General features: G+C 40.8%; 1 protein-coding gene across 2 annotated transcripts in view; it reads left to right on the forward strand.

Annotated features, from left to right (window-relative positions):
• Positions 1-14,761, forward strand: part of rgs7a (regulator of G protein signaling 7a) — a 41,489-nt gene that overhangs the window by 19,106 nt on the left and 7,622 nt on the right. Inside the window, exons 3-5 of one of the 2 annotated variants that reach the window (XM_040178163.2) lie at positions 5,150-5,246; positions 7,716-7,766; positions 13,633-13,739. In XM_040178163.2, the coding sequence (XP_040034097.1) occupies positions 5,150-5,246; positions 7,716-7,766; positions 13,633-13,739 (255 nt within the window). The remainder of the gene's footprint in view (positions 1-5,149; positions 5,247-7,715; positions 7,767-13,632; positions 13,740-14,761) is intronic. The other variant, XM_078104757.1, reaches the window with a different exon arrangement.

Below are 14,761 nucleotides of genomic sequence, written 5' to 3' on the forward strand. Positions count from 1 at the left end.
ATCAGTTCACATCCTCAATAAACACAGCGTCATAGTTTCACACACAAAGAAATACATAGAGCAGAACAACGCAAGAGGAGGCCATGTCACACATCAACAACTAATAATTATGAAATCTTATTTTTATTTGGTTTGCTGACGTAGAGACTCACTGACATGCATATGAAAAATTAACATAATCCATAGCAAATGTGGGGAATTATTAAAATGTTATCCTTAAGCAACATTTCAGATTGATTTGTCTGACACTGCACTGCGTGTGTCTCCTTTAATAATTCACTCTGTGTTCTGGTTTACTAAAGGCTGCTTTGCATCACTGGGGATGTTTTGTTAAAGCTGTACTGTATGTGATTGATTAAAAAAAAGCCTTGTGGTCAATTTATAAGCTCCATAATGGCCCTACAAAGTGCTGTTGTCTCACAAAGGCCATTAGACGATGTCTTTGCTCAGCATATTTGGCAGTATTGTGCTTGATCACGTATGTCTTTCCTTAAAAGAGAGAGAGAGAGAGAGAGAGAGAGAGAGAGAGAGAGAGAGAGAGAGAGAGAGAGAGAGAGAGAGAGAGAGAGAGAGAGAGAGAGAGAGAGACTTTAGAGTATATATAAAATATTGATGTACTGATTAAGGATGTTTGAAAGGGTGTTTGAGTTCATCAGGTGTTGAGAGTTCTCCTCTAAAACTATATCTAGGTCACCACTGCAGAGGAACACCATCTCATAGTGTGCAGATACAGAAGGTAAGGGAGGGAAATAATACATGTGATGACACCCAAACTGGAAATCTTTAAACAATAATGAATGATGGTTGTGCTCTCGGATGTGACATGTATGCAAACGTACCGGCCAATGCAACAGACATGTGTGTCTTGTTTGTGGTCACAAAACACGCCGCTGTGCTTTCACGCAGCCGCAACGGAAAAAAGGGCTTGTGTTAAAATAGTTTTGATCCTGTTATAAGTAATTGAACTTGAATCTGGAATGCATACAGTATATTCTTTCAAAGTAAACAACTGCAGGTGTTTAAGGGCAAAAGTAAAACGTGAAATATTATCCCTCGGCCTCCACCGCAGGTTCGGCCTCATTCGTGGAGCAAAACACGTCTGCGGTTCAGAAGGAAAATGAGATCAAGGAACTGCAAAGACTTTTGTAACTACTTAGTCGTGCCGTCGTGCCACGTAGCCACACGTTCTCCTCCGGCAGCTCTCGCACCGCCTTAGGCAGCCAGACTCCAGCTGGGTTGCTCATCTTTTTATAATATAATAACCCCCACCTTCTGGGTATATATGTATACGCCTTCATAATACGTGTCCTTGTGTGTGTGTGTGTGTGTGTGTGTGTGCATCTCTGAATCCTGTCTGCAGCGTTACTTATAATTGCTGTGTGTGTACATCCGTGTTTGTGGGGACGATATCTGTTCTCTCTCCATGCAGACATACTTGTCCTCAGATAACACTGTCAACGCTGTACCGCCCTCCTCAGAATGTCTGATGCAGTAACATTCGCAGCACAGGCAATGAGGCCGAGGGAGGGAGGCGGGAGAAGAATGAGAAGGAAAAAAAAGAGCGCTTTTAATTTCCTCAGCAGCTCATCAGTTAGGTTTTTACATTTGCACAGGCAGAGAGAAAATCGAATGAACTCCAGATGAGTTTCCAATTAAATGATGAGACATGCTGCTGTCTGAGAAAGACCAAACGTAAATTCATTTTAGGAGATTGTGATTGAGGATAATCTCACCTTTGCAGTATGTGTACTAAACTAGTGGATGCTTTTGTTGATGCGTTGTGATTGTGACGAGTCACTCATCTGTCTTCAGGGATTTAAATGGTACGCAACTATGATCTAATTAAAGCCGTTTGAAAAATAAGGTTCCGCGTCATCCAGGACTAAGGATTCTTCCCGCCACCTCAATCTAGGTCAACGGCAGAGACAGACTATGTGGAGGAAGGAGTCAATTTAATGCAACATGTGGGTAGTGCAACACACTCGACAAAGAGATGCTCTGCAGCCGGTGTCACATTTAATGTACACAGGGGATGTAGTAGCCTAAGATCTTCAATTCACAGTAGTTTACAGCATGTATCTTCGAGCAAAGTATCTTCCCACAACAGTTTGTATGATGTCTTATGAAAGAAAAGATCTGTCCACCTGCACAGGCTCCTGCAGGGCAGAACTTGTTAAGCCAAAACAACTTCTTGGTCTCAGGTTCTAAGTACATCCCGACCAACAGGATCATCGTGGAAGCGTAGCATCGGCGCTCCGGGAGGTAACTTCAAACGGTCAAGATGAGCAGCCTACTTCAAGCCGTTCAAACGGCTGCTGTGGACCAGCACGCACGGCTCTCAGAAATCTGTCCGCCCATCCATGTTCACTTTTTGCCTTATCTTACAAATTGTATTTACTTTATGGCACTGATCCACTTTTCAGCCTGAACAACCGTCACAACCAAAGCAGAAAAACAACCTCTTTTTCTAAACCCAATTTCTCTTTATCCTATGTAAATGATAAAGTTCACGTTCACAACAAACAATACAATTGCCGCAAAAAAACAAGACAGAAGCTTTCTAATATCTGATCCTTTTATCAGCTGGCTTTTCTTAGAAACAACCCATCAAATAAGGGACTTAAGGTGCACTTAACAGCAGCTAAAGAGAAATCTAACATGCCCACATTGATTTAGAAACCCGGTTTGAAATGTTTTTTATTTTGCTCCAAATGGTGCTTCAGAGCATTCTGATTGCACCCTGAGTGCCCGCAGTGATAGTCTTTGAAGTGCTCTGCGCCGCGTGCTGAAGCTCCGTATGTGCTTATATCTGGAGCTTTTGTTACTCACTTCATATGCACTGAGTCCTGCGCCATCGTTATTCAATGATTCACACTGTGCAGCCAAAACACTCCCTCTTATCTGTCAGGAGGCTGCAGAGACACAGTCAGACAGCTCTGGGTGGGTGGATGGGGTTGTGGGGAGGGGGACAAAGACTGAGACACTCTCTCAAGAGGGAGGCGACTTTCCTCTCGTTTCCTCGCAACATGAAGCCATGGAGCATCCCGACTTCAAGCGCTTCAGATCCTTAATATTCACTGTGGTGGCATTTTACCACGCGTAGGCGGTGAGATGGGAGAGAGTGTGTGAAGTATTGATCACTCGTGCCGTTGTCCTTGTGTGCTCTGTGTCTCACAGTGCCAGCGGAGTCTCAGTGAGACACAGAGGCATAGTTTATGAGGCGCTTGTAAGGCAAATTTGTTGAGACAGAAAATTGCAATTTATTTAGAGGGATGTGATTAATAAACAACTAAAGGACTGATGCAAGCAAAGAAATGAAAAGGAGGGCATTCATTTTTTATTTTTGTTTGCGTGGGTTTAAATGCTACGTTCATTATATAAAGAATGTAAAGATTCATAGTATGTAGTTAGTATAGTATGATTTTGGAGTTCCTTACTGGAATTAAATTCACATCTGTATTTTTAGAATCACACCATATCATCCAACTTAAACTACTGGAGAAACACTGTACTTAAATAGCTAGCTTCCACCGGGCTTTTGGTCGCATAATGAAAGCCTCTTTAAAAGATTCATTCTTTTTCATTCAACCTTCACATTAATCCAGTGTGTGACTTAATTACATTTCCCAGAACGACGTTTAACAAAGTAGTGAACGTCTATGATTGCAGCAGGGCCGCTTATTAAAAATGATCTTTGTGGCTGCAGTGCATTGTGGTCCATTAAGACTCCCGCCGCTGAAGACATTGCTGTACTATTGGTGTCAGTAGAGAATGATCCAGACATCAGATACTTGTGAACAAGAAAAATTCACCAATAAACAACAAAATGCAAGGAGGATGCAGAAAGAACCGTTTACTATGGATTTTTCCTCTAACGTGTTGAAATTGCGTCAGAAATTAAACCTCCTTTCAGCCATAAGTGTCCACCTAATTCACAGTGCTCAAGGAAATATTTTAAAAAGGCAGATCTACTCTCCTGAAGGAAACTGGTTGAAATAATCTGAAAATGCATACTTTTTTTCCTCTCTTTTCAATTCTCCCTCTTGTTGGGCCTCCAGTCGTCCTCCAGCAGCTCTTAGCTGCAGCTTTTTCCTGTGCTCCATCACTGTCAATTAAGCTCCAATCCAAAACTGGGAGGATTTTTAGCTCCAGGGTATTTTACTAGCTACCAGCTTTCACTATAACACACCGCTTCAGTATGAACACCGATTTACATATCAAACACAGATTTTTAATCACAAGTGTTCCTTTCTTGCCAATATGGCCACAGAAAATCATTTTCACCCACACAATCGTACCAAGTAGAACCAATTATGTTCCTTTCCGAGATGAGCTCCACAGTCTATGTCTAAGTCTTATTCCTTTACTGAGTTATGCTTAATGCTTCACGGGTGGAGGTGCGTGCAGCAGCGTGTTTTGAATGCGTGTTATGTGCCCCTGTTTGCGTGGAACATATTGGTGTGTCTACAGGCCGCTGAGCTCCATGTGTATATTTTTGCACTAAGGGGGTAGTTTGGGGAATATGTCTTGACCTCCAATCAGGGCCATGCTCCACCCTCTGCTCTGCTTCCTTCCGTGTTTACCTGGAAACAAAAGGCTGCCTTGTGTTGCCATGCGAGGCCCTTGAGACGACTCCCAGTGCGTGGCTGTTTTGTATGTTTTCACGTGTGCCTGTTTGCCCGTGCATAAAGTAAATGCTGAGCGCTAAACATTTGTGTCTGAAATGTCTTTTTGGTGACTTTATGAATTTTTATTCTCCGCCTTGTAAAGTTTGGACGTGTGTTTCGAGACACGTGCGCACATCGATGGATCCTTACAAGGAATTTCATTGGGCGAGTGCTGAAATTCAATAGCTGAAGCAGAATTTAATAAAAAGAGCAGCTTACCGGAGGTTTTGTCTGACAAATTACACAAATCGAAAATATTCCTCAAAGGAGAGGCAGAAATCGGAAGGAAGTGATCGTTAGCCAGCGTCTTCCTCCTCGCCCTCTCCGGGGACACGGCCCAACCACACAGGAACATGTTTGTATCCGTATATTGCTTTCTGTCTCACACGCACAACCCCCCCCCACCCACCACTAATGCAAGTTAATGAAACCTCTCCTCTGCCTCCTTCCTTTTCTTTTCCTCCACTGTCTCTGTTGTCCAGATGGAGGAGGTAATAGCACGCATGCAGGATGAGAAAAACGGCATCCCCATCCGAACAGTGAAAAGTTTTCTAACCAAGATCCCGAGTGTTTTTTCAGGTACGGCTTTTCTCTGTCTGCTCTGTTCTGTTTTTCGCTCTCCTAATGTTTCCTCCACTCTTCCTCTCCTCCACTTCGCTCCCACCCACTGAGTACCCGACTAGTACTCTTTTCCGGCTAAACAGTATTTTAAATTTCACACCAGCAGCGCCTGAGTGTCAACGGGATCTTATTGGATGCGAGCTGTGCAGCCACAATACAAAGGCCGGAGTGATAACCCATAAGAGATTATTCAAGTTGAAACACTACATTCTAAAGCTAAGAGGAGTTAGGTCATCATCACTGTCATGCCCTATATACAGAAAAAAAAACACAGTATGAAACCAACGGTGTTACGCAATCAAATTAAAAGCTTACAGCGGCTTATAAAGTTAGAGCTTTACAATGCAACAGCATCGAAATCTTATTAAATATTAAGGATTTATAAATAATCCAATAATGTAAGAAATTTCTATAACTGTGCAAAAAACCCTCCTCTTTGCATAACAGCGGCTCGGCATCAACAAATGCCAGAACTTTCGCTGCTAACCGAGACCAAGTGACAGGTCCAGACTCTTTTAGACATGGGAGGCTACGGCGAGGTTGAATGGTTGTCAGTGAGTATCGACATAAAGACACAGCTGAATTTAAATGGGCTAACTTTAGTTTCAGTGACGTCAGTGAAACAATGACGAATCCTGTATGGCACATAACGAGCAGCTCATGCACGGCTCTTTTTCTGTTTTTGTTTGTTTCCTCGTTCAAGTGTTCTCCACATTGTTTATCTCTCTTTCATACAGTGGGAGGCTAAATTGATTCATTATTTTACATCTGGCCAAGCATCAGATTAGATCCATCCTCGCTCCCCTTTTCATCAGATATTATGCAAAGTACAGCTAACGAACGGCTACAATGGCTTATTCGTTTTAGACTTAGACCTAAATTCAGTTCTATAGTTACACTTCATCGTTGTGTCAAAAAGCAGATAATAATCGTTAACTTTACTATGCATTTTAGTAAAAATGTACGCAGTATCCATCATGGCGGCATCACTGAAGAGCAAGAGATTGGAATGCTCTGATTTCGTGCCTCTGCAGCTTCTCCTCTGTGAACATGTTCACTGCAGCCCCCAGACAAGCTGGGGTGTAGCAAAGGTTTATGCATCATGTTTTTCCTCTGCACCCAGAAAATAAATAAAACTTCTAATCACACTGGTCCTCAAACGGAGTGTGCTTAGTATGTTTCTACAACTCTGTGGTTCTACTTCTAGGAATTTAGTAACTTCTAAATATTATTGTCACTACTATTGATACTGTAAGTCATTTTTCCTTTATATGTTGAGCTCTGCACGGTACTTTTGCCTGTATGCTGTTTTGCTGCAGTAAATATCCAATTAGCATCCTCTGTGTCACTTTTCAGTTAGTACATTTTGATGCACGCACACGCTCACACCCACACCTGCACACAGAGCCAGACGCACAGCCACATCTGTGGGCACAATATTAATCTATTCAACAGGCTTGTTGGAAGATTACCTTTAATCTCTATCTTTGAAATTGGGTCAACATCCATAGTGTGAAAATGTTAATGATGTTAATCCATAGAATCCATGAAGACAACAAAAGCACAGCAAGACAGAAAGAGATTGCTGGAGTGAGAGACGGCCACATGGTTGACTGTCTCAGGGCATGAATACCCTCATATCTTCATTTTCACACCTTTTTTCCTGCCTGCTGTGGCTCTTGTCTCCGCAACATACCTTCACCTGTCAGCATGACGTACAGTAATAATAGCTTGGAAAATATATATTTAGCCAAAGTGCCAAAGTTACATGTTGTCATGAGGTGTGAAAATGCCCGGGGGGCCGAGGATGCTGTTATGTTTTTCTTAAATGTGAAAACGATTTAGACGAACTGCAGAAAGATATCCATCATATGAAATGGAAAGTAATCTCAATGCTTTAAATTAAAATTGTCCAAACAAAATATTATTTAATAGAAAGTAGTACTAATCATTTTAGTCCTTTTACAGCAGATAGATTTTTACATGTTGGCATTTCATCTCTTCTGCTCCTCAGACCCTATTCCACCCGGCTAACATCTTCACTTTTACTCTACCTAACCTAACAAGGTAACCTAAATTCAGGACATGGGTCAAAACTGACCCGTTAACGTAACGGATGGTAACAGAAAGCTAACACAAGAGGAAATGAAACAATGCCTGCGCTGCCACACAGACAGAGTCACAACAGAGTTGTTAGTGCACACAATGATACAATGCTTCACGGTTCCGTTGTAACTCTCTGGTCATTTATATTAATCGATTACAGAGAGCTGGTGCGGAGAGGGTGTCAGAATTATTTTTCTGGTAATGAATAGCCTATTACCCGCCTACATGGTGCACGGCGAGAGGAATAGGTGTGCACTGTGATGATGGGGGGGGGGGGGTACGTCAGGGATTCCTATTGATGAACTTTCTCTCTTTTTTTAGGTTCTGAAATTGTACAGTGGATGATCAAGAATCTGGACATTGAAGATCAAGGTACAAGAGGCTGAGCTGTGCTTAGGCAAAGATACTGCATGACATGAAAGGGGGCAAAACAAGCTGGGTAATACACTCTAGTTTGGTGGCTGAGTTGCAGTAATGGACGTGAATTGTGTCAAAAAGTATACGTCTTCTAGTTGTCATAACACAGACGTGAGAGCACACCGATTGTATTTAAGTATGTATAGATTTTATGTTAATTACTCTTTCCAATGATATCATAATCTCTTAAACCCATTTTGTAATTAAAATGCAAAAATAGAATAAAATATTATAGCTTCATTTACCTGAGAATCAGCCATAAAATACATTTAGAGACGTTTTAGACAAACAGCTAATTTTGTACCCATTTGATGCCAGTTTGCCAAAATCTAAATAAATATAGGCGTTAAAACAGATCGACCTTTGAATGGTGTGAGTCTGTTAATATTTATGATACAATGTGCACAATATGTATCTTATTATTAATTGATGCTCATCTGAAGTTCACAGTTCTGCATTTTTCTCCTTTATGATTCTTATTTTATTATAAAGTAGAGCCAGACAGCAAGTCATTGCTTGAGCCACGTAGAATGACTCAAAAGTGGGCAGGTTTTAAAAAATGTAAAGCGGATGCTTCAATTCACAACGTGGAAAACGCGTTCATACTGCACTGCAGGTTTGTGTTTATTTGTGTATAGGAGTGTTTGTGTGTGGGTTTACGTATCACTGTTTGTCTGCTCCTGTGTGTGCCTCAGTATTTATAGTTCAACCAGCTCCTAGTTGTGATACTCTGCTGACTCATCCACTCGCATCCGTTCCTCTGTGTGTTCTTTCATTTGTATGCAAGGATCTGCCTGTCTTTTCCTACATATGTCAATTGTGCGTTTGTATCAGAAAGGTCAGAAAGGCATGCTCTTAATTTATGTGTACGTGTGTGATATTTAAGGATGCAAGGAAGCAGCTCGATCATGACCCAACAATTCAGCATTTTTTTTGCGATTGTTCCTCTGCTGTTGTTCTCTTTCAGTTTCAGTCATTTAAATTTGTCATTTATATTTGTGCTCCTCCCCATGTTTGGGACGGCACTGTGATTAATAATGTATCTGTACCGCTGCACCTCTTATAGGACAAAACAAAAACAAAAGGGGGTAAGCCATAAACAAAAACAGGATGCCTGTCCAAACACTTTTTAATGGCTGGGACAAGACAAACAATGTTAATTTTTCTCCTTTCACGCTTTTAATTTCTTTTTATTGAAATCAGTGCATTCATTTTGCAAACAGACACAAAACAAGCTGCCGTTTGCCCGGCGGTGCTGAACAGAGTGTTGTGCAAAACTAAGTGACTTCAGCAGAGAAACCCTCCCGCCGTGGACGACCACAACAGCAAAGTGAAATGCAATTTATTATGTAAAGGCAGATTAGTTTTTATATCAAAATAGACCGTGGACTGGGAGTTTTTGCTTACCTTGCTTAGCTGTCCTCTTACATGCACTCTTTTCATGGTACTTTTGTTACAATTCAGCCGTTTCATTACAAATCATTGAGCGTCATTGTACTTGTAAATGTAGTTGTGTTATCTGGCCTGGGAGCTAAAGGAACTAAGTGCTTACCGCATTAAGGGCGGCACATGATGGGATGCATTATTGTGGAGATCAGACAGCTTACAAACAGACCAGAAAGCTTGAGAAGCCTAAATGTGAGTGAGGAGCCACACGTATGAATGATACATACTTACAATGTTGTAAACAATATTTCAGTTGTACATCAGGGATCTGCTCTTCTGAAAAAGGTATATGGCTTTTAACACACTGAATGGAAACCAATGTGACTTCCTCTTTCCAGTGATACGAGCATCCCTAATGCATCCTGGATTAAATAAAAAAAGATAATTCACTCACTGTTTGAACCCACATGCAGATGAACTGATGAGGAGGGAGCAGGAAGAGCTCAATGCTGTATTGACAACATTAAAAAGAGTTTAGAAATAGGCAGGAAATGAAACCCGAAAAACATCCATAACGCTAAACAACGGGTAGAACTCAACAGTAGCTGCAATGTAAGATACAATGAACAATGACAAACTTGCAAAAATATGATTGTTTACTAAGGTAATAATCTAATGAGAAGTCAATTTCTAATAGACGTAAATTCAATTTGACCTCTTTTTGGAGTCGCCTCCTGCTGGCCACTTGAAAGAATGCAGGTTTAACGCACTTCCGCATTAGCTTCACTCGTCAGAACCGTTGGGTTTCCCCCTGCCAGCTTTCGTATCGCCCTTAACTCTAAGCAAGGCTCACTTTTTAGATATCCAGAGTTGCATTTTAATTCCTCAAATATTCAGTTTCACTTTAAAATACGTCAAAGTAGAAGCCGCAGAGGCTCTGAATTCAGTTTCACTGGGACGCAAATACTTTTTAGATGTCAGAGAAGTTGTGAAAAACAGTTGATCATTATGCTTTCAACACATACATACATACATTAGCAAAAGTACGTCATTATTTAGATCCCTGTGGGGCGAATAATGGTTGTCAAATTGCAACAATCAATAACACTTCAAATGACTAAACAACACCAGATGAATAAAATTGTAAAATCCACCACAACATCATGTACCTTTGTATTATTAAGAGGGTGAACTGCATATGAAATAGCGCTTAATCCGCTCAGTGGAACAAGAGGAAACGGTAAAATGATCAGCATTTCAGGGTACATGCTGTCCTGTTTAAGCCTCCTCCTCATCCGACTCGAGAGTCGATCTTCTTGAATAGTTTTCAGCCGAACCGTCCTCCATTACAAACGATCTTACTAAAATAAAAAATAATGGATTTATAAAAAAGTGTCAGCATTGGTTGTTTCCCTAATCATGCAGTTGTTCATTTTTTAAATCCTCTTCCTCATCCTCCTCAGCTTATTAAAACCAGTGATGGAACAAGTATTCAAAAACTTCGCGGACGTAAAAGTGCAAATACAAGGATCTAAAAATACTCTTTTAAAGTGATCCCTAGTTTAAGGATCAAAATATTATTTCAGAGGGTAGAAAGAAAACATCTACACATTTCTAATGATATTTTTATCTCATCTTAAATCATTTCCATGTAAGAAGAAAAGAGATGAAATCATTCTTTGGTGGAACTGCCAACAGCTCAAAGCTTTTCTCTCACAACAGCACATACCTGCACATTGTAAACAACAACATTGTAAATGTTACTACCAAAAACAGAATCCCCTCTTTTGTATTCAGATAACCCTCAACTGGAGGATAATACTCCCACACTCCACTTGGCAGGGCTCCAAACGGCTGGCCGTTTGGCACAGAGCTGGTAATGTGATGAAATCCAACGGTGTTTTCCCCGACCCGTCTTGACAACTTGACTAATTCCAGTCCAAGGTTTAGTCAGCTGTGAAGCTCGTAGAAAACCCTGCAGCATTGAGGCTCCGTTGCCACCAACTGGTCCTTGTAGACACGTGAGCAACCAAAATGTTGGTTGATCTTTTACTCAACACAGTAGTTCGTCTCAGAGGTGGAAGGGGTACAAAAATATTTAACTCAAGTAGATGTACTATCACTTCAAATACACTTTATTTAATAAAACCGTGTGTAAGTGATAACTTACTTAAATGCGTTACATTTGTGCAATACTACTACTACTATATAATACTACTGTTGTATGTACTAATAAGTACATTACCCTGCGACTGAAGTTTCTTTCAAAATTCAAAGTAGAAAAACCCCCACCAAAGTAAAGACCAACGACATGTCAACAATATAAACAACACAAAAAAAGCATTAGCTACAGCGAAGGTGAGACTGCTCAGTCTGCTCACACGCCACTATGTTGCTTGGCGACGTCTTTACCGCAACAAAGTGTTGGTCGACGTTTTCATCCTACAGAGGTCGGCGCCGTGTGCGTCAGGTAACGCAAGCGGTGACCTTGAAAGTCTCGAGCATTGCAAAGTCCTCCACAATTTTCTCCCTGTTCAACTTTTCTCGTCGTTGGTCCTTAGTTTGTTTGTGCTGGAGTTGGCCACGCCCATTTAGCCAGAGGTCACCTCCCTGGAGGCAGAGCTCCGCCCTCCTGCTGCTGCTTTATTACTTTCCATTCTTACACAAATTAATCAAAAATTTTATACCGATATATAGATCTATATTTTTAGAAATATATATATATATATATATATATATATATATATATATATATATATATATATATGACAATAAAATAAAATGGATATTTCAATAATGAAATGGATGTATTGACAATTGGACGTTGCTTGGAAATGTCTGTCTCCTATAATAACCCATGTGTTTTGTGAAAAGATGGCAGATGACCTACAAAAGCAGACTCCTTGTAGCTCTTTGACATAAAACAGAGAGACTTAATAACACACCAATATAAAATATACAGCAGATTATATACACATATACAAGTGTAATACTATTATTGTAAGAAATAATGTAGTGGAAAAGGAGGAAGGGGTGTGTGTATGAGTAAACAGGTTTAAATAACTTATGATTCATCATTTATTAATTGACACACACACATTCACATCAGCATCCTGACCCCTCAAAGCTGTCACAGGCACCACTGTGCAAAAGGAAAAGCCAATATGTTCATCTCACACAAGCAAACACCCGGTGCGTGGTGGATTTATCGATGTGTGTGTGTGTGTGTGTTCTAGAGAGTCAAAGTGCAGAGATGTGAATATTTTATTCATACCAACAGTGAGCTCCCATTAAAGCATTCATAACTCGGCCTATTTAGACTGTGTCAAGCATTTCAGCCCTTATACCTGTTAGCTTATTTTAGCTTAGCTTATTACTGTGTTAAGATCTCAGTTTACAGGCCGACTCCATGCAGTTCTACACCAAACTTAATCAATAATTAATAATTAATCAATAATCCCAGCAGAAATAAAAAAGAAGCACCGCAGTATGAAACACAAAGGACACAACACACACGCATTAGACTGAATATGAATACATGAATACATGTTGACACCATGAAGGGGTTAGAGGTTGAGAACAGCAGGGAGTAACTGGTGGCAGATGAGACACACAGTTGATGATGATTACATGTTTTCATTATCTGATGGTTTTAAATCAGGGAGAGTCAATCATGCGCTGTGGCGCGCCGGAGGGAACCAGGTTTCCACTCCAACCAAGCACAACACCAGGTGATTTGACTGATGAGTTCCGCCCCTCCAGCTGATGGTGGGCTAATCAGCAGGACCTCCTGCTGTGCTGTTTGGTTGGATCGGAGACCTGCCTCTCCTGTCAAAGCAGTGTGAGACACTAATAAAGGGTTTCTATTCCCATTTGACCGACCTTATCCTTTACTGTCTGTAATTCCCCTGTGCTCATATCCTTTGGCCATTTTATCTGCCTAATTGTCAACAGTTAAATTCCACCTGGGGATGAAGAGCAGCATGCCGGCTTGAGATCTGTGATGAGGAAATTTCTGATTGCAGAACATTGAGAAAATCTTCTTTTGATGATTTTTGAATGCACTAATCAAAGAGCATTTAGAGATAGATACATAAAAAGTATCACTGTGTCACTCTGACCCTTAAAGTATGTCGTGTTGGAAATCCTGCTGATTTTATTTGCGTTTGTTGATACCATCAATACCAAAAGCTGAAAGCATTGATAACAGGAGATCTTCCTGAACGTTTCAATCAGAGAGTGGAACATCTGCACAGAAGTTAAACTTTTCATTTAAATCCCCAAACATACTTGCACTAGATTGATAGATGTGGTTTTGTGTAAAGTAAATTAAGGCAAAATTGTATCTGCTGGAGTAAAATATTACCTGGAAAAAGGACACAAAGAAAAAGAGCACTTTCAGTTGTAAATTGACTTTATTTCTGTTTCTTCTCAGTGGAATCTCTTCACCTAGGAACTCTGATGGCTGCACATGGTTACTTCTTCCCCATCTCAGATCATGTCCTCACTCTCAAAGATGATGGCACTTTCTATAGGTTTCAGGTAAGAATACTATTAGTATCATTCTGATTCCTATTTGTGTAGATGGATCCTATCAGAGCTATGAAGCTTTATAAACAAAAGGCATTTTAAATGACCGAATAAGAGGAAAGGCTTCACATAGTATCATCTTACTACATGGACTAATCTAATGTGATGTGATATACTGATCAGTTTGAAGGAGATTGCTACGACCAATATATTGTTATGTGTTCCATGTATTTCTCCTAGAATAATGACACTGCCTGCAACATGTTTTGTTTAATTGAATGAATGAACCATAATTACTCTCCATCTACACCACAAGTGATCAGAGGTTGATTTTTTTTACTCGCACTTCTAATGCGACAGATACTCTCTCATTTCAATCTATGCACGATCATTAGTGGGCACAAAAGCTACGATGCTGATGGGTACAGCGGTATGCGAGGTAAGCTCTGGACAGATACAGGGATGCACTCATGCACACTACCGATTACATAATCTCCCGGCGGAGATCAAACAGAAATACGTACTGACATTCTAAAAGGTCCTTCCTTGTTGTAAAGTACAAAACTCCCTTTACACACGACAAATCCCTGACTCCGACTGAAGGCACGATAAATCTTTTAAAGTGCCTCGGGTCAAAGCGGTAATTAGGAGTTAGTGTGCCTCATAATTCTTACAGGTTCATGGGTAAAGAAGTAAAAAACACATCACTCTGACTGCTAATTGTGAAATTGACAGTTTTAGTCATTTAGCCGATTCTGAGCTCCCCCAAGTGTGCAGCTCACAACCAACCGATGTAAATAAAAGCCTCAGGCGACGGGCCTTCACCTCGCCCCCTAAGTTTTATCTGGTTCCACATGATGCCGGTCGAGTCCATACGTCGAGCAGGGTCAGGATTCATGCCTGTCTGCTCCCCGCGCTCGCTGAAAGGAGCTTATGTGCTTTAGACGGAGCGTCAACCCCATTATCAAGCAAAATATTTCATTGTGACAGCTGCAAAGATGGGAATGCCGGCCTGCCCAACTTGGCACACTTTG

This window comes from Gasterosteus aculeatus, chromosome 6 (genome assembly GCF_964276395.1).
Source record: "Gasterosteus aculeatus chromosome 6, fGasAcu3.hap1.1, whole genome shotgun sequence".
NCBI lineage: Eukaryota > Metazoa > Chordata > Actinopteri > Perciformes > Gasterosteidae > Gasterosteus > Gasterosteus aculeatus.